The 26474-nt window shown below is 44.7% G+C and overlaps 1 protein-coding gene across 2 annotated transcripts; it reads left to right on the top strand.

Moving 5' to 3' along the window:
* TIPRL (TOR signaling pathway regulator) lies at positions 1–25756 on the top strand. Of its 2 annotated transcripts, XM_032318162.1 has the most exons (7): positions 3–236; positions 4688–4867; positions 5522–5621; positions 13674–13805; positions 22106–22201; positions 24373–24435; positions 25483–25756. In XM_032318162.1, exons 1-7 carry the CDS (start codon positions 133–135, stop codon positions 25624–25626), a joined length of 819 nt encoding a protein of 272 aa, XP_032174053.1. In that variant the 5' UTR covers positions 3–132; the 3' UTR covers positions 25627–25756. The 2 variants fall into 2 exon arrangements, with proteins under 2 accessions (XP_032174054.1, XP_032174053.1); XM_032318163.1 differs by lacking the exon at positions 13674–13805 and having other exon boundaries at positions 1–236.
* The last annotated feature ends 718 nt before the right edge of the window (positions 25757–26474 follow it).

Consider the following 26474-nt stretch of genomic DNA (forward strand, 5'->3'; position numbering starts at 1 on the left):
GGGGCCGGGCATGGTAACGGCTCGGAAGCCGAGGGGGCTGGGCCGGACGCAGGCGGAGGACCCGGGTCGGACGCCGCCGCTGCCGCCCTGTCCCAGCGCGCTCCGTGAGGCCCGCGCGGCGCCGCGTCGGCCATGATGATCCACGGCTTCCAGAGCAGCCACCAGGACTTCTCCTTCGGGCCCTGGACGCTGACGGCCGCCAAGACGCACATCATGAAGTCGGCGGACGTGGAGCGGTGAGGCGCGGGGGGCGGCGGGGGCGGCGGGGGCGGCGGGCGGGGGCCCGAGAGCGCCGGAGGCCGCCTGTGCCCCGCCGGGGTCCGGCCGCCGCGGCTCCGAGCAGAGCGACCCGCGGGCGATGCCGACGCCGCCCCGGGGTTGGCGGGTCGCGGGAGACGGAAGGGCCGCCGCCTCCAGGGAGCGCGTCCACGGACGGACGGACGGACGGACGGGCGGGCGGACGGGGCCCTGTCGTGCCCTGGAGCCCCCGACACGGGGGCGCGGCGTCCGGGCAGGTTCGGGCGCTGGGACGCGGCCGGGAGGCGTTTGTGATGCGGGACCGCGGGGCGCTGCGACCCTGCGCTGGTTCGAGGAGCCGTTTCCGTGGGGGGCGGCGCGGGCGGGAGCGGGAGCGCGGGCGGGAGCGCGGGGGCGGGCGGGAGCGCGGGGGCGGGCGGGAGCGCGGCCGCCGAGTGTGTCCGTGCGGCTGCGTGCGGGGAGCGACGCCGTCGGGTGCGCGCGCTGCGGGACTTCTCCGACAGTGACGGCGGGGGCTGCGGGCTGCGGCCTGCGGGGCTGCGGGGTGCGGGGCTGCGGGGCTGCGGGCTGCGGGCTGCGGGGCTGCGGGCTGCGGGGCTGCGGGCTGCGGGGACCCGCTGGAACGGCGCACCTGGCCCTGCCGGCGGCCGACGGGAGGAGGGAGGAGCGGTCCGTGCGGACGACGGGGTTTCTGGCTCGGGCCGCGGCGCGGGAAGCTTCGTGGTTGAGCCGCTGGGAAGCGGGACGCGGCCCCGATGGCGGCAGCCGCGGGGAGAGCCGCAGGTCAGACTGTCCAGCTCTGAGTTGTGCGGGGCCGCAGGCGGGGACGTAGCAGGCGTTTCCCTGGGCCCTCGGGAAGCCGGACTGCGCCCGGGGACGGGTTTGGGGTCATCAGCCGCCGGGGCGAGCCGAGCTCCTGCAGAAGTCGTCCCGGAAGGGAAGGGTGCGGGGCGGCAGCCGAGGCCACGCTGGTGTTCTAAGACTTGGGCCAAGGAAAGTGGCCGGGGAGAGAGGCGGAAGGGGTGGTGGGTAGAGTGAGGTAGTAATTACTTTACTTCTGCAGCTGGAATATTTTGTAGGGCCGCCAGGTTTCTCCAGATATATTGGGGCAAATTGAGAGACTCACGTCTTGTATTGTTTTATATGCATTCTTCGGCGGAGTGGTTAGGATCTGCGTAATTGGATTTTTTTATTAAAGTTGATTCCCCGGGCGCCTGGGTGGCTCAGTGGGTTAAGCCGCTGCCTTCGGCTCAGGTCATGATCTCAGGGTCCTGGGATCGAGCCCCGCATCGGGCTCTCTGCTCAGCAGGGAGCCTGCTTCCTCCTCTCTCTCTCTCTGCCTGCCTCTCTGCCTGCTTGTGTCTCTGTCTCTGTCAAATAAATAAATAAAATCTTTAAAAAAAAAAAAAGTTGATTCCAGTACATTCCGTCTTCATCTTATTAAATCTTTTAAGTATTTAATATTTTCTTTATAAGTTTGTTTTATTGCAGTGGGGATACTTAACACGAGATCTATGTTCCTAACAGTTTTTTTCCATCAGAAGTTGGTAGTGGTTTCCTTGGAAGTGGTGTGCTGGTCTGTCTGTACTTGTCGGTTCGTCTCGCTGGAGGCCTGCGCTGCGCTCATATGTTGGCCATTGTAAATAATGCTGTAGTGAACGTGAGCTTACATAGCTTCCTTCAAATTACTGTTTTTATTTGGTTCAAATAGAATTGCTGGATTGTGTGGCAGTTGTGTTCTTAATTTTGGGGAAACCTTATTCTTTTCCATAGTGGCTGCACCAACTATGGAACGTCATGGCCATTGCGGGTTATTTTTCTCACAGGTGTGAGGTGGCGTCTCATTGTCGTTTTGAGTTGCATTTCCCTGATGATTAGTGATGCTGAACATCGTTTCATGTGTCTCTGCGTCGTCTTTGGAGACCTGTCTTTCAGCTGCTCTGCCCATTTCTCATGTATATTGATTGCGTGGGTTCTTTATGTATTTCGGATATTAATCCCTTATCAGTTGTATCACTTGCAGATATCTTCTCCTGTTTAGTAGATTGCCTTTTCATTCCATTGCTGGCTTCCTTCATCGGCAAAAGCTTTCGGTATTGTATAGTGCCATGTATTTTTGATTTTGTGCCTTTGGATGAGAAGACAGAGCCACCATGTATTGCCAAGACGGATATCAGGGAGCTTATTGCCTCATGTTTCTTCTGGTAGTATTATAGTTTCTGGTCTTACATGTACATCTTTAATCTATTTTGAATTTATTTTTGTGTACAGTGTAAGAAAGTGGTTGTTTCCTTTTTTTTTTTTGCATTTCAGTTTCATTTTTTTGATTTTCCAGTTTTCCCCAGCACCACTTATTGAAGAGACTGTTTTTTTCTAATTTTATGTTTTTGCCTCCTTTGTTGAAGATTAATAACCTTGTAGGTGTGGGTTTAAAGAATTACTTATTTGAGAGCGAGAGGAAGATCCTACGAATGAACACCGGAGCGGGGAGAGAGGGAGAATCTCAAGCAGGCCCCTCTCTGATTGCAGAAACCCACTGAGCCGCTCAGGCGCTGCATACGTGCGGGCTTATTTCTGGACTCTCCGTTCTGTTTCACTGATCAGTGTGTATGTTTGGTGCCAACACCATCCTGTGTTGGTTACTATAGCTTTGTAGTATAGGTTGAAATCAGGGAGTATTTTACTTCTAGCTTTGGTCTTTTTTCTCAAGATTGCTTTGGCTGTTCAGGGTCTTTTGTAGTTCCCCTCCTAACAGATGTTTACGTGTGCGGTGCGTTCCTGTTAACTGCAGGTCCGGTGTCGTACAGCAGGTCTCTGGAGCGTGTCCATCTCTATTTCAGGGGCAGAGGCGGGGGCCAGGGGGAGAATCTCAGGCAGACTCTGTGCTGAGTGTTGAACCCGGCTTGGGGCTTGATCTCACAACCCTGAGATTATGACCTGAGCCAAAATCAGGAGTCCGACATTTAACCGACTAAGTCACCGAGACACTGCCAAATTTCACTATTGTAGACGCCTCATGAAAGTAGGATCATGTAGTATTTGTCTTTCTGTGACTGGCTTTTTTCCTTAGCATAATGGCCGCAAGGTTCATCCATGTTGTTCCATATTGCAGACTTTCCTTCCTTTTTTTTTTTTTTTAGGTTGCATTGTATTCTGTTGCATGTATAAACCCTATTTTCTTTATCCACCCCTCTGTGGTATGGATGGACACTTAGGTTGTTTCCACATCTTAGCTATTGTCAGTAGCATTACAATGAACAAAGGAGTGTTAATTTCTCTAGTACTTAGTATTTTTTGTTTCCTAATAACTAAGAATAAATTTTAATTAAATTTTTGATGAAAAATTAACATTATTAGGTATCATACTAAAGGTGTGCAACTTAAAATGTTAGATCACTGATGTGCATACATACATACACACAGATATAATAAACGTGTCCAGTTTTTCTTACTGTTGTATCATAACCATTTTTCCTATTTTATTATATTTTCTCTTTAAACATTTTTGATGATTCTATAATATTTCATTGCATGGATATACTATAGTATACATAACCATTTATTTCTTTATGATTGGATTTTCTGAGTATTTCTTTTTTATTATAAAGAAGATGGTTATGAGTATTAATTTGTATACCTTGTTTCTGCATTGGGGATTATTTATTATAGATTTCCAAAACTGATATTTTGAGTCAGGATATCAATTTGATTAAATTCTTGTTACTTTTTGCTTCATTGGTGCCTCGGGGGATAGAATGTAAATTGACACAGTCCTTCCGGAAAGCCATGTAAGCAAGTGCCGCTTTCCCTCATCAGTGTTGCTGCTTTTGCCTTCTTCATTACCACCTTTTAAAACTTGTGACAAGTTGAGAATTTTATTGGAAAGGTTGTTTTCCTACAACCTACAAGAAACAGGCTCTTTAAGTGCTATCTTCTCTTTGTAATTATAATTAATATAATTGTTGTATAAGAACAAAAAGTATACCAGAAACATGAACCTTATGGAAACATGCGACTATGGTACATTAGGTCATCTCCTAGGCAGTCATAGTAGAATCAGGACCCATATTTATTCTTGATAGGGGTGGGTCTTTGTGAACCAGGAATGAAATAAATGTTTCTAATAAGAATCAGTATTTTTTTCCATTGTTTAATTTTTTCATGCAGGGATTTTTTATTATTTTATTTTATTTAGTTTTATAATAGCTGCGTGGCTGTTCAAAAATCCAGAAGTCTTAGAAAAGAAAATTGACACGAAAGCCTTCTGATCTGCTAAAGTTGCTGTTGTAGAACACTTGCACTGAAGGCCTCTGCTTTCCTTGTGATCCCTTAGAACGTCACTCAGAGCACATGTAAACTTTTGCCTCTGTTGCCCACTTTGTAATTCTAACCGTATTGGAACTATTATCTGATTTTTGGTTATGCATAGGTTAGCTGATGAACTGCACATGCCGTCTCTCCCTGAAATGATGTTTGGAGACAACGTCCTGAGGATCCAGCACGGCTCTGGCTTTGGGATTGAGTTCAATGCTACAGATGCATTACGATGTGTAAACAACTATCAAGGAATGCTTAAAGTAGCCTGTGCTGAAGAGTGGCAGGAGAGCAGGTGAGAATCTGGAAGGGTATGGGTTAAATGAAAGAGAAGAGTTGAAAGAAACCTTCATGATATGTGTCTTTTATTAGAGTGAAAGGCAAGTATTATTATCATACTTGATAGTTGGGTCATTCTGTGATTCATTTGTCTCACCCGTAAAGTGGAGATCTTGAATACTTGCTGAGTTCAGTTGAATTACAGTGGAGCGGAGCTAGTAAGGTTACATTTTTGAACCTAGGGTGTCCTTTAGTGAAGAGGCAGTACACTGTGTACTTTATTGTTCTTGTTTTTGAAGAAAAACAGTTACTTGTGATTTGCATTGTAAATGTAGGGGGCATGGAAATAGAGAAAAATGTATTTTCTGTGATAATCAAATTAGCAGTTACCTACTTTGTGCCAATTCTAGCTGGAGAAGAGAAGTCCAGGTCTTTAACCATGTCCTCAGGCAGCGTGCAGACTAATCGGAGAGACTCTATCAGCATATGACAAGTTTAATAGCAATAAATATGCAGAAAAAGCAAGAAAGATCTTGTTTTGGTGAATTATGACAAGCATATGTATTAGAATGTTTGTATCACTCTTAGAATGTAATTTGGTATGATACGTGAGTACAGATGGTCTGTATTCTGCGTCATTGAATCTGATCCTTCTTCCTTTGATTCCGAGGACGGAGGGTGAGCACTCCCAAGACGTTCTTAAACCCTACGATTGGACCTACACCACAGACTACAAGGGAACACTACTTGGAGAGTCACTTAAGTTAAAGGTAAGTCTTATTTTCTGCTTTTATGATCAAGTCATTGTCTTGGACAGTGTCAGCCTTAGAACTCCCCAGTTGTGGCTTATTTTTGCTGCTGCTTTCATCCCACTTACTTTCTATCGAGGGAAGCTTCAGAACCTAATGTGAAGAGATTTTGCTTAGTGATGACAATCAGAAAAGAAGAAGGCCATAGGGGAAAAATTTTTATTCCAAAAATACGTTTAGTAGCAATGGCAAACTGCCTTAATGTTATCATTATCACTCTCAAATTAAAATGTGTGTCTGGGGGTGCCTGGGTGGCTCCGTGGGTCAGAGCCTCTGCCCCTGGTTCAGGTCGTGATCACGGGGTCCTGGATGGAGGCCCTGCTTCCCTGTCGCTTCCTGCCTCTCTGCTCACTTGTGACCTCTGTTTGTCAGAATAGATAAAATTTTTAAAAAATCTTAAAAAAAAATGCATGTCTGCCCTTGGTGTATTGAATTGGGTGATGTAGACAAAACCTGCTAGTTAGTAGCTTGTGGTTTCACAGCTGAACAGGCTGGTGGACAGATAGGACTTGTGCTCAGACAGCTTAGCTGTTCGTCTTGCTGCACTGTCCCTGAGCCTGGTTATGACTCTAGGCAGGTACTTACCCTGAGTCTCAATTTTATTAGTAAACTGGGTCAACAGAGACAATAGCCTCAATAGCAGAGTTTTGACACGAGCTTATCTGTGGGAACGCGCTCAGGAGCCCCTCCGGCTCCATGTTAATAATGCAGCCGTGTAAACAGCTTGAGAAGAGATGCGGAGTCACTTCAGGGTGCCTACGCTGGGAAGTAGAATCTGTAGTCTCATGTTGGGAACTTTAGCTGCGTTTTGACATCCTGCAATTTGAAATGAAGAAAATTTGGCTTAGGTTGCAAGTCTCTACCACATTCAGTTACAGAGAAGAAAGTTACTTTAGTGGAAATAAAGTGATTATTGGAGACCAGATCGTATGTTGGCGCTTAGGCAGGAGTGTTAAGGAGCCAGAGCTGTGTATGGGCACCTTGTCTCTGCAGAAGTTTTTGGAGTCTTGGGAAGACAGAAGTTCCTAGCGGGCACTCCACTCTCTCCGCTTCCTACACTCCTGTAATCCAAGCTTTAACTCTTTAACTCTGCTGCTTCCAAGACAAATGTGCATTTTTTGAGAGGACATTTGTGCATTCACTCACTCACTCACTCATTCTTTCCTGAGCTCTTCCTCTAAGCTAGACACTAATTCTGGGAGCTGTGGATGCCGAAAACAGACAGAGATCCCTCCTGTATAGTCTAGTGGGCAGCAAGGTTATTTCAGTCCCTTGATACGTCATAGATTAAAGTTCTCCTTTCTTCTCCTGAGTGAAAACCTTTGTAAAGAACAAAGTTCGTTTGATATTTCATTGCCAGGAGTGAGGAAATGGGAACTCATTTTAACTCTTTGCAGGAATGATGCCTTACAAGTTGATGAATACGTTTCTTTATTGCTTTAAAAAATTGAATAACCATTTTTTAGGCAACATTGTTAGAACTTTGTTGCTTAATCCTCAGAATAACCTTGTATCATCGGCACTCTTATCCTCATTTTGTGGGTGAAGAAGTGGGTTTAAGCTCTTGAAGTACGTGTCTCTTGAAGTACGTGTCTCTTAATAACGTAATACCGAAGCTGTAGCTAATTGTTAACACCGAAGCTGTAGCTTATTGTTAAGCATGTTTGTTGTATATGGAAGATCACACCATTGGAACATTTTTTACATTTGACTTTCTTAAGAATTTTTTGCCCTATAATATTACTTGGGATTTTAAATTTCAATTCTTCCACCCTTTCTGAAAACAAAAGCCCTCGTGTGTATAGGAAGTATATGCCTTCCTACATATATGGAGGAAAATATAATCTATGTAAATGGTAAGAATGTCAGAGAATGAGGTGTTAGAATGAAGCCTTTCCTTTTGCCCTTATATTCTTGCGGTTTAATTGCTGGGGGCTGCTGGTGTGTGTGTGTGTGTGTGTGTGTGTGTGTGTGTATATGCATGCATGCACATAGTGTTTTCTCACTCTTTTGGGGCTGTTTTACAGATTATTTTTTGAGTTGTAGCATAGTGCAAGAGATGAGAGCCAGCCGTAGAGTTGTGCTGGTCACAGATCCGCCCTTGCTGATTGTTAGCCGGGTCACCCTCAGAACACCTCTGAGATTACGGTGTAAGATGTTACGAGGTCAGAGACCTCGTGTGTACCTGGCAACATGTGGTCATTTTCTTCCTTCTTGTTGAATAAATCAGGGACTCGGCAGGGAGTGGAAGCGGAAGACTGCGCTTGTAGCTGTGTCGCCGTTTAGGAATAAAACGTGTATAATGTCCCTGCATTTAAGAGAGTATTTTTAAAAAGATGTATTCATTTGTTTGAGAAAGAGTGAGAGGTAGAGAGAGTGTGAGCCGGAGGAGGGAGAGAGAGAATCCTTAAGCGGACTCCTCGCTGAGTCTGGAGCCTGGCGCTCGACCCTGAGATCTTGGCCTGAGCGGAAACCGAGAGTCAGGTGCTTCACCGCTTCACCGACTGAGCCACCCAGACACCCCTAAAAAACCATTCTTTTTTAAAGCTTGTTGGAACATTTGTCAGCTTATTCAGTGTAATTTGATATTTTGAGCTTTTCTTTCTCTTTCTTTTTTTTTTTTCACCGTGGTAAAAAACATAACCAAGTTTATCATCTTAACAATTTCTCTGTATGGTAATTTAAATTTATTCATGTTGTCGTGCAGCCAATTTTCAAAACTTTTTCACCTTGAAAAACTGAAACTCTGTACCTGTTAAACAGGTACATTTCCTCCTCCCCTAGTCCCTGGCAACCGCCATTCTGTTTTCTGCTTCTCGGAGTTTGACCTCTCTAGATACTTCAGATAAGTGGAATCTTACAATATTTGTCTTCTTGTGACTGGCTTATTTCACTTAGCATAGCGTCCTGAGGGTTCATCAGCGTAGCGCGTGTCAGCCTTTCCGTCCTTTTTAAGGCGGAGGAGGATTTCTGCAGATGGAGGCCGTGCCTTGCTTCCCTGCTCATTTGTCAGTGAGCGTGGAGGTTGCTTGTCCTTGGCTGTTGCGAATAGTGCTGTTACGAACAGAGGTGTGCAGACACCTCTTTGAGATTCTGCTCTGCGCGTTTTGGATGTACACCCAGAAGTGGAATTGCTAGGTGGCACAGCAGTTCTGTTTTTATTCTTTTGAAGAACCTCCACACTGTTTTCTACAGTGGCCGCCCCACTTCATATCCCGTCAGCGATGTCGGAGGGGTTTAGTTTGCATTTCTCTAACGATTAGGACGTTGAACATCTTCTTGTGCTGAGTGGCCATTTATAGATCATCTTCAGTATCTCGGGCTTTCCAAAGTACATTTTTAGGGAGAAATGTACAGACTTAAATGTTGGAAATGAATGGATTTTGTTACGTCTAAAGGCAGAAGGAGCTGCACATACTGTACCCCAGCTGGTAGAGTTGTTTATCACAGGGACGTGGGTTAACAATTCTAGTAGGCCAGTTTGGCAAGGTGAAGAAATTCTAGAGATCTCGTTGACAATAGTGTGAATACAGTTAACACTACTGAATTGTATGCTTAAAAATGGCTAAGATGGTAGATTTCATGTTATATGTTACTTTTGGCTGCAATTAAAAGAAAATGTTAAACATAGAGTTAGCATGTAACACAGGAATTCTACTCCCTCGGTAGACACTCGAGAGAATTGGAAAGCCTGTACCCATGCAAAAACCTGCCCACAGCTGTTCACGGCAGCGTTACTCAGAAGAGCTAAAATGTGGAAAACACCTAAATAATCCTCAGTGGATATGCAGAATGGTGTGTCTGGACAGTGCAGCGTCCTTCGGCCTTGAACAAGGAACAAAGTGCTGGTCGCGCGCTGCGGCCGGGGTGAGCCTCGGGAGCAGGCTGAGTGAGGGACGCCGGACACAGAACACCCGAGGGTGCTCCGGAACGGTCGCAAAGAGGTGAATCTAGAAACACAAGTCAGAGTGGTGGCTTCCGGGGTATGGAATGGAGAATGAGGAGTTACTGCTAATAGGTGTGGGGATTTTCTGGGGGACGATGCCATGTTCTGGAGTCAGATAGCGGTGAGGACTGCACAGTCTTGTGAGAAAACTAAAAAACCACTGAATTGTACACTTTCGAAGATTGAATTTTATAGTATGGAAGTTATATCTTCATTTTAAAAAAAAGTCACTGTATAACAGCAATTTCACAATATGTTCCTAATGGTATGTACTATAGAAACAAAAAGAAAAATTTCTTCTTATATATATTTATATATAAAGATGAATATGTATCTTTTTTTTTTTTTTAAAGATTTTACTTATTTATTTATTTGACACAGAGAGAGAGAGATCACAAGTAGGCAGAGAGGCAGGCAGAGAGAGAGGAGGAAGCAGGCTCCCCGCTGAGCAGAGAGTCCGATGTGGGACTCGATCCTAGAACCCTGAGATCATGACCTGAGCCAAAGGCAGAGGCTTTAACCCACGGAGCCACCCAGGCACCCAAGATAAATATGTATCTTGTATGTATATACACACATGCACTGTTTTCAGTAATTTTTAAAAAGGAAATTTAGCATAGGGTTCTTAACATTTACCATTAATTAACTTTATATGATAAATTTAAAACAATTTATAAGTCAAGTATTTTCCTTCTCATAAAGCTCCATTTGATGTGAGGGAGCTCTTACTTGAAAGACGTGAATAAGACTCACTTTTCTTGAAAGGTGTTAAGAATGTTTATAGTGTTCCATATGTTTTTTAAGCCCTTTAAAAATTGTGAAATAACTCCAAAAATATGGAGGTACAGTTTAATGAATTGTAAAATATAGGAAAAGAAAGATGTTGCGAGCACCCTCAGCAGGATCCCTCCTGATCATAATTCTTTTGTAAAAATATTTTCTAGTATAATTTGAAATTTTCGACCTTAACTTTGAGTTCCTTCAAAAATAGTGTGCATTGTTATTTTACAGCTGCGGCCTCATTTTCTTTTCTTTTCTTTTCTTTTTTTTTTTAAGATTTGATTTATTTGACAGAGATCACAAGTAGGCAGAGAGGCGGGGCGGTGGCGGGTGGGGGGTGGGGAAGCAGCCCCCCGCTGAGCAGAGAGCCCAATTCGGGGCTTGATCCCAGGACCCCGGGATCATGACCTGAGCCGAAGGCAGAGGCTTTAACCCCCTGAGCCACCCAGGCGCCCCTCCCTAGGGTCTTTTATTATCTTGTTATTTCTGTTGGTTCTGGCTCATGGGGTCTAGGCTCCTAAATGTCTCCGTATTTTTGTCGAAATCGCAGGGTGATGATGGCTTTCTCCAGAGAGGACTTCTGTTGTTTCTGAGAGGCACTGAGGGTATTCGTGGTCAAGGACTTAGTTCTACAGACATTCTGTGGAGCTGGTTTTAGGCTTCGGGGGTTGTAGTCTTCACGTTGCAGCTGCTCGGCTGTGCTGTTGTCGTTGAAGCAGCCAGAGAGTGAGTGAGTGAATGGTCATGGCTTTGCTGCAGGAAGATTTTACTTAGGGGCGTGGAAATCATATGAATTCATATATATGTTCATATAATGAATTTGAGTTTCTTGTGTCATGAAATACTCTTTTTTTTTTTTTTAACTGAACTGCTTTTTCCAATGATTTAAAAAATGTAAAAATGATTCTTAGCTCACAATTCATGGAAAAAATAGGTGATGGGGTGACATTTGGCCACAGCTGGCCTAGGGGTCTTAGTTTGCTAACCTCTGTTTTGGGGCCAGTGTTTGCGGTTTCCAGGCCCGTATGATCTAAGAAGCTGTGAAACTCGTGCAGCATTAGCGCACCATCCCCAACTAGGGAGGGCACAGGGCGTTCTGCACGGTGAGCGCTGAGCTGTGATGGAGCCAACTGGCAGAGCCCAGCCTCTCCCCCGGACGGGCCACTCCAGAGGCCGTCAGGCCCCAGCCGGCCGACTGCTGCCTTGCTGGCCCTGTCCGGGCTCCGGTCCTCTTTCAGGTCTCAGTCCAGTAGTTCTTCAGCGTCTCGACCATTTGATGTTTTTAAGTTTTTGTTTTTTCATCCAGCTTTTAAGTTGTCTTCAGCAAGAGGATTTGTCTGAGTTCCTTATTCTGACAATACTAGAAGTTAGAAGTGTTTGATCTGTTTTCAACCGATCTGCTGGTTTGGTTTTTTTTTTCCCTTTTCAGCCACCTGAGTTTAGGGAGGGCGTAAGTAGAGTTGAGGAAGAGAACAGAGAAAAGAGAAAATATGTTTTAAACATATGTTTCCTGGCAGATGAAAAAGATAGTATAGATAAATTCAATATAATGAATATCCCCATCTATGAATATATCCTAGTATATTCCTTAATGTTTTGTCCATTATTTTCTTTCAGATATTTTATAAGCACAAGTAAATGGCAAAACTGATAGATTCATTTTGATCGGTCCCTTGTGAAGGTGTATACGAAACAGCGAAGTAGTCATTTACTGATAGGAAATTGATGTAATGACTGATTAACTTTTTGGAAATCAGATGTTTTTATAAGGAGGATCTTACAAATGTGTACCTTCAAACTAAAGCTAAATAAAAAGTGAGGAATTTAGAAGTTGTGTTTATACCGACTGAAGTTTTATGCTCTTAGGCAGTGCTAGAAGCACCAGCTTCTGTCTTAAATGGGAAGCAAACGTGCAGGTGACACGGGGCTGGTTAGGCGCTGCCCCGTCGCCCCTCCGCTCCCTTCCCACGCCCCGTTTGCGCCTGTGCGGCCTCAGGCCTGCTGCGGGCGCAGTTTGGAGAAGACCGCGGAGGGCGGGACTGCGCTCTCGGGGTGACCGTGGAGGACACGCGGACACGCTTTCACCTCTCGGGCGCCAGTGCACACTGCTACTGCTTGTCGCCGTAACCTTCCCCCACAGCACATAGAACTCCTTTACGCCGTTCCCCCGCCCTCATCCCTGCGGTCTCCTGCATCCTCGTCATGTCCTGATCCCGGGCCAGTTCCCAGACTGCTCTCCACTTCCCGATTCTACCCCTGAGTCGAATTACCCCGTCACGGCTGCTGAGGAAAGGGAAGGAATCAGGCACTTACTGAGCAGCTGCGGTTTGACGAGCGTTGTCGTGTTTATGGTACTGCGCTGTCAAGGGACAGGAAAGCTGAACATCTAGTGGCACTGGGTGCGGTAAAGAATGGTGTCTCAGATCCCACCTTGTAGCTGTAGGAGACACTTAGACTTAGTTGAGCTACTGCTAGGTCTTGCCGTGTTAACATTGTTGATTCTCTTGTTGGGCTGTGAATGTGTGTCTGCGAGCTACAAAATAATACTGCGAAGGAATGGCCAGTGTCCTCCAAAACCTCTTCGGAATGCTAAGAGTTTTCCCCTCATTATCTGTGAAAGTTCTTATTTACATCATTATTTAAGATTATATATTTATTTATGTATTTGACAGACAGAGATGACAAGTAGGCAGAGAGGCAGGCAGAGAGAGAGGGGGAAGCAGGCTCCCTGCTGAGCAGAGAGCCTGATGCGGGGCTCGATCCAAGGACCCTGGGATCATGACCTGAGCCGAAGGCAGAGGCTTAACTCACTGAGCCACCCAGGCGCCCCTACTACTTCATTATTTAAAACACTATTTTGTTTGTAGGTTTGGGGAAGCTAGGCTGGGAACCTAAAATATATAATGGGGATTTTTAAAGCTCCAAACCAGTGTATGAAAGGTGGACTTTCACAGCACAAAACTGCTTTGGACGTCTATGATAGTAGTTCACACTAATTTTCAGATGATTAGTTTTCCGATAATCAGAACACTTGATTTGAATTATGAAATCTTTTATGAAAGATGATGAATTTTGACTCCCTTGTTTTCTGAAGTTGTAGTATCAGCTACCTGTAGTATCTTAAGTTTCAAGGACAAGGAACATTCTTATCTTTCATGTCTACTGACGACACCCAAAACTAGAACTGTGTGCTCTGGCTATGAAGACAAGGCTGATAGGAGAACAGTTTTCCTGTGGCTCTAATTCTTTAAATTTTTATGTGTTCCTTCTTGAATTTTTTCTTTCAGGTTGTACCTACAACAGATCATATAGATACAGAGAAACTGAAAGCCAGAGAACAGATTAAATTTTTTGAAGAAGTTCTCCTGTTTGAGGATGAACTTCATGATCATGGAGTTTCAAGCCTGAGTGTGAAAATTGTGAGTACCGTGGTTTTTGTTTAAGATGAACGTCCTTCTTCCGTTCCAACCGTTGGTCAGAAACTCACGTAGAAGACTCACGGTCGTAACATGGTATCGCGTCAAGTATCACTTGGGTCTAGAGTACATCTTCATATCCATTATAAATTCACAATATCTTAGTATATTCCTAAACTTTAGTTTAGCCGAACATTTTCTTTTAAGAGGTGCCTGGCTACTTTGTAGTTTGTTTGCTTACTGTTTAATTTGAATGAAAATTATGGCTTAATTTTTACTTTTGAATTAAAAATGCTACTGTAAAGGATCTAAAGACTGTACCTCCATCTCAAGCACAGAAAAGGAAAACAAAAACGACACATGTGAACTCCTTACTCCTTTTGTGTTCTCTTCTGTCTGGCGAACAAGCTACTTCCACTTATAATGTATTGGTGGGACACGTTTAAAAAGAATAATACATGCTCACTAGCAGTTGCTCATACACATTTACTGTTGGTCATAAATGGGTTTCTAACACTTTATAGAAAATTTTCAACTGAAACATGCCTTATCCCGTAAGACCCAGCTAAAGTGTCGTCTCCTCTGTACGGCACAAAACAGCTGCCCCGGGCAGAGTTAAATATTCCTCTGCCAGACCCCCTATAAGTCCTTTCTTTTAAACCCTCAGTTATAGCACTTACAAGGTCTGTCAAACACGGGGCCCCAGCTTCCGAAATTGTGCGGGAACATAATGGTTGCGGGTATTGTGAGGGACATGACAAGGAATGAAAACGATAAATCAAAACTTGACTTTCAGAGTCAAGTTTTCTCTACTAACAGGATTTTGGAATTGTAATGAGTGTGTAGAGAGCCACTTAGTCTAGCTTCTGTGTTTTATAGACAAGGCCCAAAAGTTTGGTTTAGCTACGGTCATGCAACCAGGGACGGTTTTCTTTGTGCCATCTAATACATATCATTATTCTGCCATTAGGTAATTGTTCCATTAGCACCTTACTCCCTTGTCCACCTGTAACCCTCCTCCAGTTCAGCTTTCACCATTTAGGTTCGTTCACTCTCCGGCTTATCCAGTCACGCACCTGTCTGCTTGCCCACCCACCTGCTACGACTCACTGACTGTGTGGAAGGTTCCTTAGGGTTTGCCTATCTGGGTATGCGTTAGTATCCGAGTACCTTGATTTAGCTGTGTGGGGACGCCTGTGTTTTTGTCAGTGGAGGAGCTGGAGAGGAGGCGCACAAATGTGTTCTGTGTGCGCCGGAGGAAACAGTAAGTCTCAAGCTGAGGAGCAACATCGTCTTAACATGTTTTTTCTTTTTACCTCGTGTAACTTATTTTTATTTTTTAATTTTTTATTATTTTTAAAGATTTTATGTATTTATTTGGCAGAAAGAGAGTGAGAGAGAACCAGAACACAAGCAGAATGGCAGGCAAAGGGGCTCCCCGCTGAGCAAGGAGCCTGACGCGGGACTCGATCCCAGGACCCTGGGATCATGACCTGAGCCGAAGGCAGAGGCTTAACTGACTGAGCCACCCAGGCGCCCCTGTTTTTATTTTTTTAAAAAGATTTGAGAGAAAACACAGACACAGGTAGGGGAAGGGCAGAGGGAGAGACAGACTCTCAAGAAGACTCCGTGCTGAGCTCTCCGAGCCCCACACAGGGTTGATCTCAGCACCCTGAGATCACTTGCTGAGCTAAAGCCAAGAGTGAGCCCCTCGATGAACTGACTTCACCACCCAGGCGCTCCTTATCTCCACTTATCTCGTGTAATTGAATTTTTTTTAAAGATTTTATTTATTTATTTGAGATAGAGTGCACACAAGCGGGGCGCGGGGAGCAGAGGGAGAAGCAGCCGCAGACTCTAGCGAATGAGGGGCCAGAGGCGGGGCTCCACGCAGCGCTCCGTCGCACACCCCAGAGATCATGACCTTAGTGGAAACCAAGAATCCAATGTCCAACCAGTGAGCCCCCCAGGCGCCCCCAAATGAAGTTCCTCTGTAGAAGCAAAGATCAGCCTGGTAAACACAAGCGTAGGTGAGAAACCAGGAACGTGGTGCCTGAGGAGCTGAGGAAGACGTGAGAGCCAGCATCGGGCTGTAAGGAGATCCTGGACTGCGTTGGCGTCCCCTAGACGAAAAACACTGGTTATAGCTTTTAGCAAGTAAGATACTGTTAGTCACCTTGGCGAGCGCAGTGTGCAGTTACACGGAGGGGGTAAGTGAAGGACGCGGAGGTGGAGACAAGGAGTAGACCCGCCTTCCAGAAAGCTTCCTGGGTGAGAAGAAACAGAGATGTGCCGATGAGAGGACATGAGGTTGACAAAAGTGTGTGTGCTTTTTGTTTCTTTAAATATGGGGAGTATGTTAGGATCTTAGGAAGGCTTCTCACATGGGCGTGGTCAGTTATGAACTCCATTTCTAGATGCACTCTTTTCTCTGGAAAATGGGAGTTGGAACTGAAAATCCATCTTCTAATCATGGCCTGGTCTTCTGGGGATCATCCCCGACCTGGGTGCTCACCGAGATTTGCGTCATTAGAACAAAAGATGTTCCTAAGTGCTCTTATCACTTAGGAGTTTACAAGGGTTTCTGAAGCCCTCTGTCAGGAACCAGAAACGGAGACCAAGATACGTATTTTCTATTATTTCACAGACACTGTGTTAGATACGTGTCTGTATTGTCTCCTTATCCTTGGGAAGATTGTACACAGTGAGCAGAAATGGAGGGTCAGAAATACTAAGAAGCTTGCAGTCACACAGTGGATCAGTCTGACTCTGCCTTGGCTCAGGAGAGGAAAGGGAGCCTTCGGCAGGAGAGATGCTGCGACTGCGGTGACAGGAGGCAGGAGAGATGCTGCGACTGCGGTGACAGGAGGACGGGGGATGCCGTGGAGGTGAGCCTCCCTCAAGTCCGGTGATGCCCAAACCTGGAGTTTTATCAGAATTACCTAGGCAGATGAGAGGTTTAATTACCTCTTAGCACAGGGGACAAAGACTGTTTCTTGCCTGACTGTCCATAGTGTACTTGTGGTACGTGTGTGGACTGGAAAGTTGGGTAGACACGTGGCCATGGAGGGAATGGGTCACGTGGTCCAGATCTGAGTTGTAGGTGTGTAAGTTTCTCCAGCCAGACCAGGGAGGGAGCTGGTGGTGGACCACCGTGACCAAGCTGGTTTTGTGACAGCTGCCAGTAGCTTCAGGCTGTCACGCCGCCCGCCCTTGCCTGAGGATGAAGCAGCAGGACCATCTCCGGAGCCCGTGCACGTGCAGGGTGCTTCCCACGCAAGCTCACTTGAGGCCACTTCATTGGCCTTTTTACTTAGAGCGTTTTCTGACTTTGCATTTTTCCCACTTGCTTTCAGATAAAATATGAACCATCTCAGATTATTTTTAGTTTATTTTAAGAATTTATTTATTTATTTGACAGACAGAGATCACAAGTAGGCAGAGAGGCAGGCAGAGAGAGAGGAGGAAGCAGGCTCCCTGCTGAGCAGAGAGCCCGATGCGGGGCTCGATCCCAGGACCCTGAGATCATGACCTGAGCCGAAGGCAGAGGCTTTAACCCGCTGAGCCACCCAGGCGCCCCTATTTGGTGTTTTAACCTTGGCCAGAAAACCGCTAAAAAGTTACTGTTTTAGAATTGTAAATCTAGTTGCTTATGAATGTTTGGTTTTTTGGTTTCCTTAATAATTACAAAACACTCTTAAAGAAATGATACCGAAATGTGGAAGCTGCTTATATAAACAAAGTAACTTCTTTACATTCTGGAGATTGTTAGATAGAGCCTTTTAGGTTGCTTTTAATTTATTTGTTTCAGGTTTTGAAATGTTTTTAACCATCTTAATTTTTAATTCTAAATCTAGACAGTGAATTAAAAAAGAAAATTTCCTGTGCCCAGATCCCCAGGGAGAAAGAGTAGATTCAGAGCTCTGGGATTTCTGGATTTGCTTTAGGGAGTTTTCCAGAGTTTTGATAATTTTGTGTTTGTGGCATTACCTATATCTACAGGATGTTTCACAAATTAATTTTTTTTAAAGATTTTATTTATTTGTCAGAGAGCACAAGCAGGGGGAGCTGCAGAGGGAGAGGGAGAAGCAGGCTCCTCACTGAGCAAGGACCCTCGGATGGTGACTGAGCCACCCAGGCATCCCTGATTGGTTTTCTTTTCTTTTTTTTTTTTTTTATTCATTTGACACAGAGAGATCACAAGTAGGCAGAGAGGCAGGCAGAGAGGGAGAGAGGAGGAAGCAGGCTCCCCGCGGAGCAGAGAACCCGATGCAGGACTCGATCCCAGGACCCTGAGATCATGACCTGAGCCGAAGGCAGCGGCTTAACCCACTGAGCCACCCAGGCGCCCCCTGATTGGTTTTCTAAATCAGGTTCTTAGAGCAAAGCTTGTTTTTAGGTTAGGATTTTGTCTTCTAATAGACTGTGCTTGGTAGGATTTATAGCTGATATGAGTTGTCTGTCAAAGATGAAAAGGAAAGCTATCTTCATGCTAATGTGGAAGTTTTTAGCTTTCAAGGGAAGTAAACTCCCTGTCTCCCAAATACTGACAGCGCCCTACGGTCTGTAATGGTTTCTACAGCTAGTGGTTACTTCCATTCTGAGTCCTCAGGAGTGGATGTTGTCCGCCTTCTGCTTCGTGTTTTACTCAGAGGAGCAAGTACACCAGGTAGGGACCCATCTTTCCTCTCAAGGGACGGAGACGTGCCAGCGTGGACATAGCTTTTGTTGAAATGCGGTCCCGCTGCAATGCCGTATTTCACAGGGACAGGCCCAAGGGATTGTTACTTTACATCCCCATGTTCACAGATGAAGAAGGAGACCTTGGGTGGTTTACTGACTTGCTCTGAATTCATGGGTCTCAACCTAATTACACACATTGCTCCATTAGGTTTTTAGTTTTGTTTTGTTTTACCAAATACTTTAAGCACCCCTCCCTTTTACTTTCCTGGAATGTAATTCATAGATAATATAACCCACCTTCTTTCCAATAAGCCAACATAATGTCCTAACTATAAAATAAAAGAGAAATAAGAGGAAATTGATTTAAAATAAAATATGTATTTCGGTCTGTAAGTGCATCATGTGACTGCGCTGAAAGACACCATGAAGTAGTCCTGTACCTCCGTCCGAGTACTGACTCACTGAACGCCACAGCTAGGGGCCTCGGCTGGCGGAGGCGCCAGGTACCAGCAAGGGACTCAGGCGACACAGGACTGCCATTGCTGATGTAATTTTTCAGAAATGGTGAACAGCCCTTAAGTAATGTTCCGAGTGAAGTGAGGTGGAGTCTTTCCCTCAATTACAAGGTCAGTGCATTCCTTGAGTGAATCTTGCATTTATATGTAAAATGCAATTAGGTTCTAAGGTCAGATCAATATAAATTGTTTTGTTTTGTTTTAACCCATGTGAATGCCAGTTAAGATAATTGGGAGGTTTCCTGGCTGCCGGACCGGACTTGGTCGTGTAGGACTGGCGTGCTGCGGAGTCTCGAGCATCCCCGGTCCTCAGCTGCCAGAGGCTGCGGTTGCTCATCATTGTGAGGAAAACACCCAGAAGTTCCCCAGCTTCTCCTACAAGAGAGCTGCTGCCTCCAAATACATGTGGTTGAATGGTGCCCTTGGGACTAGAACTAGGGTCTTCTAACTCCTGGTCCCCTCTGCCATGCCGCAGTGATTGCTCTCTGTGTTGTGCCAGTGTGACTGTTAACAACTAACTTGGAAATCTGAAAAAGTGTTGCCCATCAGTCTTTCCAGTAATTACACGTAGCACTCTGTCGAGCGGTAGTGAGATTCCCAGTCAGTTGTGATGGAGCCAGATGGCACAGGTCAGGTCTTCCTCCAAGTTCTTCGTTCTGTGTCTTGCTGTGAGGTCTGGTGCAGATAATCCCACCCGAATGCGGCTCAGCCAGGAGCATTTTCTCGGCAAAGGCAGCTCCAGCCTCTCGCGGTGAGCGCCTGCCCGGTGCCGGCTGCGTGTCTAGGCCGCAGGGACACAGAGGTGAACCCAGCACTGCTCGCTGTTTGTTCTCGCTGCTGTGGGGCCTGCGGTCCCGTGGAGGGGCGGGGGCTGTAGGCAAGTAAACGGAGGTAGTTATAAATCTGTCGGTCTGTAAGGGAGTGGGGAGGAGATACCCAGAGAAACCTGTGGTTCTGGAATGGTAGGAAAGCTTCTCTGTAGAAGCGACATTGACCCTAAGATCCAGAGATAGGTAAGCATCACGTCTGGCAACAGGGTGTGTAGAGGTGCTAAGGCAGGAGCACCTGGGTGGCTCTGCAGGTTAAGTGTCCGACTCAGGGTTGTAGCTCAGGTCATGATCTCAGGGTCCTGCGATGAGCCCCGAATCGAACTCTGCACTCAGTGGGGAGTCTGCTTGAGATTATCCCTCCTCCCTGCCCAAATAAATAAATAAATCTTGAAAAAAAGGGGGGGGTCCTAAGGAAGGAGAGCTTGGCCTGTGGCTGGTGACTGTCTAGGCAGTAAAACCACTGTTAGTAACGGGCTGTCCTGTTACTTCTTCACTCCTGTTCATGCTGTTCTATGCTCTTGCGGAGTTACGGGCAGCGCCCTGAAGATACCGTGCTGGTGCATGCCTCCGAACTTCTTATACGTGCTCTCACCTCTGTTGGAAACTCTCCTTCCCATGGTCAGCGTCCCGCGGCCTTCTCTGACCCTCTCCAGCAGACGTAGGCACTTCTCTCTCTGAGTGCTTCTGAGCCTGGCCACCCCCACCTCGTGCTTCTCTGTTTCCCTCTTTGATAAACTTCCTGACCGTTAGGATTCTGTCTTGTCTTTTCTTTTTTTCTTATTTAAGATTTTATTTATCTGTGTGACAGAGAGAGATGACGAGAGAGGGAACACAAGCACAGGGGAGCTGAGAGGGAGAAGCAGGCTCCCCGAGGAGCAGGGAGCCTGATGCAGGGCTCTATTCCCAGGCCCAGGAATCATGACCTGAGCCCAAGGCAGACGCTTAATGATTGAGCATCCTGGTGCCCCTGGGATTGTGTCTTTTTATTTATATAAATCCAAGACCTACTATAAGAAGAACTGGACTTTAGTAGATAAGTTTTATTTAGTAAATGGTCAAGCACTTTTTGAAAAAGAAATGGTCTTTATTTATTTTTTTTAAGTAATCTCTACCCTCAGCGTGGGGTTTGAGCTCATGACCCTGAAATCAAGAATTGCACGCTCTACTGATGAAGCCACCTGGTTCCCTCAAACATACTCTTCTTCTTCTCCTTTTTTTTTTTTTTAAGAGGGAGAGAGATATTGGGGAGGGGCGGAGGCGGGATGGAGAGAGAGAATCTTAAGCAGGCTCCATGCCCAGTGTGGAACCTGACGTGGGGCTTGATCTCTCAGCCCTGAGATCATGACCTGAGCCAAGATCAAGGGTTGGACGCTTAACCGACAGAGCCACCCAGGTGCCCCAAAATATTCTTTTTAAAGATCTAAAGACCCCACACACTATTCAGCCCTTCCTTCCCTACCACTAGGACCAACCTCACTCGACTATCATTGACTTTCTGGCTTTCTTCAGTGGTTTACACTTGGAAAACAGAAATGTGTAGATATGACGGAGATTAAAGTTGTTAAGAACATGTTATAATGGTCTGATAAATCAGTCTTTGGCTGTATGAGATAGTACTTAATTGGTTGCACTGAATTAGACCATTCTATTTAAGGTCTCTTTATTACTGTAAAGTGAATAAGACACAGGTAACAACAAAGAAATAGGTTATTCTTTAATTTTGGTATTACTGGGGTTGACATTTACTGTAAGTACTATCAATTTTTAAGGCGACCATTGTTTGTTTGTTTGTTTTTAAGATTTTATTTATTTATTTGACAGAGAGAGAGATCACAAGCAGGCAGAGAGGCAGGCAGAGAGAGGAGGAAGCAGGCTCTCCGCTGAGCAGAGAGCCCGATGTGGGGCTCCATCCCAGGACCCTGGGATCATGACCTGAGCCGAAAAGCAGAGGCTTTAACTCACTGAGCCACCCAGGTGTCCTTAAATCAGCCATTGTAATTTTCATAATACGTATTTTTTAAATCTTTAACCTCAGTATCTTTTGACCAAAAAATATTTTTTTATTGTAGGAAACTGAAGCCAGGATGTTTATATTCTAATATATTGAGCCTTAGTTGAAACTATGACAAAGAACGTCTAGTTTAGAGATTTTTGTATATTGCTAATTCAGTCTTCCTCTGATGCCTTTAGAATTTTCATTTTCAAAAAAAATTATTTTCTTTTAGCAAAGTAATAACATATTTAATTTTCATTAAAATATTTCTATTTTTTTCAGAGAGTGATGCCTTCTAGCTTTTTCCTGCTATTGCGATTTTTCCTGAGAATTGATGGGGTGCTTATCAGAATGAATGACACAAGACTTTACCATGAGGTATGTGTTCTTATTTCATGAATATACTGGTTGATGTTGGGCTTGTTCCTGTTGTTACATTGTCTGGTTGGGAATTTGAAGTGAAGCACTGCTTTATATTTTATGACAGTCCTTCTGACCTTTAAGATAGGGTGTTCTAGGGCGCCTGGGTGGCTCAGTGGGTTAAGCCGCTGCCTTCGGCTCAGGTCATGATCTCAGAGTCCTGGGATCGAGTCCCGCATCGGGCTCTCTGCTCAGCAGAGAGCCTGCTTCCCTCTCTCTCTCTCTCTGACTGCCTCTCCGTCTGCTTGTGATTTCTCTCTGTCAAATTAATAAATAAAATCTTTAAAAAAAAAAAAAAAAAAAAAAAAGATAGGGTGTTCTACATGCACTGTTGATGGCACAGGAAACAAAACAGCGCATCTTGTCTGAAAGTTCTGGTAGCTAAAAATGTTTTCTAAAGGACACTCCCCAGTAGGGCATGTCTGATGCTTCTGAAAAAACCTCACACGTACTTATCTGTGTTTAAGAGAACTGTCCCTTAACTCTTACCTTTGTTCATCGTATTAGCGCTTATATAATGTCTTTATTAAAAATACCAATCACATGGCCTCCTGGAGTTGGTATTACATAATCACTGTGATCGTCACGCTGAAGTTTGAAAGCTCAGTACTCCCTCTGAAGGAACTGCCGACGTACAGGCTTTTCCAAAAAGTGTCTAAAAAATTGAGTCATGGAAGTTCCTCTGGTAGCTTATAGCAGCCTGTCCTTTCGCAGTGGGTCTGTAGCCTCTGGTTTGTGATGGTGTAGGGAATTAGAGAAGGGAGCGCCCGAGTCGGTAGGGCAGTGGTGGTGACTGTCACCAGCACGCTGTGGAAGAAGAGCGGTCATCGTCTCTGTTCGTAGCTGAGGCAGCGCCAGCCAAGACGTCAGGTGGTCCCTTGCCCAGGTTCTACGGTGAATAGGTGGCAGAAGTGGAATTTAAACCCAGTAGACGGGGTTGGTGCCCAAGTCCCGCGCTCGGGGGCGGGGGGTAGGGTTTCTTCCCTCAAAAAACTATGGTTTTTTTCTTTTTTAAAAGTGGTGGCAAAGTACTAAAGATAGGCTGTATTTTTCTGCCTCAGAAGTGTGTGTGTGTGTATAATGTGTGTTTGTAATTTTAATATATACGCAATATATATGGACGTTTGTGGCAGTGCTGCTGTTGGTGGTAGCGAAAGGAGAGGCGGGAGCTTGCTGTTCACCGCATGGGCGCGACTTAAACTATTTAATTTACGGCCATGGGTTGAAAGTGGACTGCCACTAAAAATGAGTGGCAGAGAGTTGACATTTAATTGATGTGTAAAGATACGCATCTCAGATTTGTATTTCAAAAAGCAAGTGAACATATGTAAGTTGTGTAGAGATTTCTGAATGTTAAAAGATAGTATTATCTGTAGAAGCTGTGGTTGCTCTCTACTTCTGTATTACCTGATTTTATTGATTAAAGATTAAAATTTACATTTATTAATAGAAAAGATTAAAACTTTAAGGGAGTTTAATCTTGTGTGAATTTTCTTTTATTGAATAATGTTTCACCAAAAAACAAATTGTAATAAATTTTTTTCTAAAACCTAAATAGGTTTTTTTCTAAAACCTAAAATGGGTTTCTAAAACCTAACTTTAAAAAGTTGGAAATGGGAAAAGTCGAAGTCTAAAAATGTGATTTATTAAAAAAGCAATTTCAAGAATTTTGCAGAAATGGGAGAGAATAAAATTTAAGCTTTTTTTCTTTACACGTGAGAGTCGCCAGGTTATGTACATAGGTGATGATAAAGCTTATCATTAATATTAATATTAATATTAATATTCAAACATGAATTAATATTCAAACATGAATATTAAAATCTCTTGCACATATCATTTGCAAATACATGTGTTGTTTTTAAAGTTAAACTTCTGCTTGTATTTCTCTTACATGGTAATTCTTAAATCTGTTTACATATGATATCACTGTGATTTATAGAGATTGGTATTAGTAATTAAGAATTCTTGGTGAAAATTAATTGTCTCCTGGCAGCATGAGAATTCGTGTCAGACTTCCTGCTACTTTGTAAGCAGTTCTGTTGTCCTAGGCAGTGCTGTTTGCGAGAAAGGATTTTGTAACAATAGAAATAGATTTATGGCAACCTTTTCTTATTTTTTCAACATAGGCGGACAAGACCTACATGTTACGAGAATATACATCACGAGAGAGCAAAATTGCTAATTTAATGGTACAGTATTTTAATCCAGTTTTTAGAAGTTGACTTTTAATGTTCATTTTGCATGTTTCCACCCAAATCTGGATCCCTAAATCTATCAATTCACCTAATAAGCCTCTTAAAGATAAATCCTACTGGAGCATAAGGTTCCTGAGCTTACCTCAGATACAAAACCAGTCAGAGCTTTTGTACGTACCAGAGCCATCTTCTAGTCTACTTGCCACTTTTTATTCTGGAAAAACAGAGCCAGAGCTGTGACTTACCGTAGGTCACACCGCTGTTTGTTGGTGGGTCTGCGAGTGGCACCGGTGCCATCTTCTTACCACTTAGCACCTTGTCACCCTCTAATTTCTTTCTACCCAGTCTCTTTTTTTCTCCTTAATATGTGATAATTTTGTGCCATACCTTGTTTTGGCCTAATTTTCTTTATTTTTTGCTCTCCTGGGACTTGTAAAGGGCTTCTGCAAATCTGTAGGATTCTGTAATAGGTTGCTTCAAAAGTCATACCTTTTTGCAAATACCGCTGTGATTTAGAGAGATTGATATCGCTCGTGCTTATATCTGTGTGGGTGTAGAGTATACGGGTAGGAAAAGTCACTTAGAGTCCATCGTAGGCCACATCCTGGCTCTGTCTAAAGGCTGGTGCTTTCCAGGTGCAAAAACATGAGTAAAGGGGGATGAGAGTAAGATGCAGTAAAAAAAAACCTTTTTAAGTAGGCTCCACACGAAACATGGAGCCCAGGACGGGGTTTGAACTCATGACCTTGAGATCAAGACCTGAGCTGAGATCAGGAATCAGATGCTTAGGGGCACCTGGGTGGCTCAGTGGGTTAAAGCCTCTGCCCCCGGCTCGGGTCATGATCTCGGATCGAGAGGTTGAGCCCTGTGTCAGCCTCTGTGCTTGGCATGGAGCCCGCTTCAGACTCCCCCCCACCCCCCGGTCCCCAAACAAATTGTTTAAAAGAATAAAATAAAATTGTGAGTACTTGAACCAAAGCATTTCTTAAAAGTACCGGTGTGGTCAGTGAATCTGTGCTAACACGATTTCTGTATTTCCAGCATGTTTCACCTTCCCTCTTCACGGAACCTAATGAAATATCACAGTATTTACCGATCAAGGAGGCAGTTTGTGAGAAGCTACTATTTCCAGAAAGAATGGATCCTAACCCTGCAGACTCACAAGAAAGTGCACCTGCGGAATAGAATGTGATACAACATAGACTCACCGTGGAATCTGACTGGGGACCTTAGCTATTTGGAGGGGGTATTTTTATTCTGAGAATTACTTGCCTTGTTTATGTGCAGATTTTCTGTAGCCTTAAAGGAAAAAAAACCCACAAAGGATTGTTGCAGGCAGGTTCCACTCAACGGCTTTTTGTACTGTCTTCAGATTCATAGTCCAGATTTATATTTTCTGGAGTTAAGTTTGGATTTCTAACTGTTAGAGTGCGATCTCACTAGTGGTGTGTGTGTGCCTCACGTGCAGTGGACATAATCTGCGTCCATCGTGAGACACTGTCTCCGACCCTGAGGGTCAGTGTCAGTCACAGAATCACAGCACCTTGTGGCTTCCTGATCGTGCATGTTGGTGTGCTAGCTCTTTCCTTTGGGCTTTTTGGTTTGTGCGCACTTCTGGAGAGCCGTGAGTTGCCTTTTAGGAAACTGATGTCGTAAATGATCTTTACCCACACACACACAAATATATATATATATTTCCCCTTTAAATTTAAATTGGCTTTTGGAGTCTTTGAGAAGATTTCAGCCACAGAACTGAATAGCAGCCTAGGGTTTGGGCAGACTGACGGTGCTCTATCCGTGGAAGCACCTGAACGTGGCTCGCCGGCCGCAGGGAGGTGTCAGAGCTGCCCTTCCTTCGTCTTTAGGTGCTTTTTCCTATGTGCGGTTCTACTTGTACTGACGTTTTTTAACTTCATTTTCCATGCAACCTTGGAATGAGTAAATCCATTGAATATTGAATTTGTACTGTTGTGTAGCTAGTTTTATCAGCCAGATTTTGTCACAGTGACTTTGGTATTTGTTTGCCTTCTGCT

The sequence above is a fragment of the Mustela erminea genome, chromosome 17 (assembly GCF_009829155.1).
Source record: "Mustela erminea isolate mMusErm1 chromosome 17, mMusErm1.Pri, whole genome shotgun sequence".
Lineage (NCBI taxonomy): Eukaryota > Metazoa > Chordata > Mammalia > Carnivora > Mustelidae > Mustela > Mustela erminea.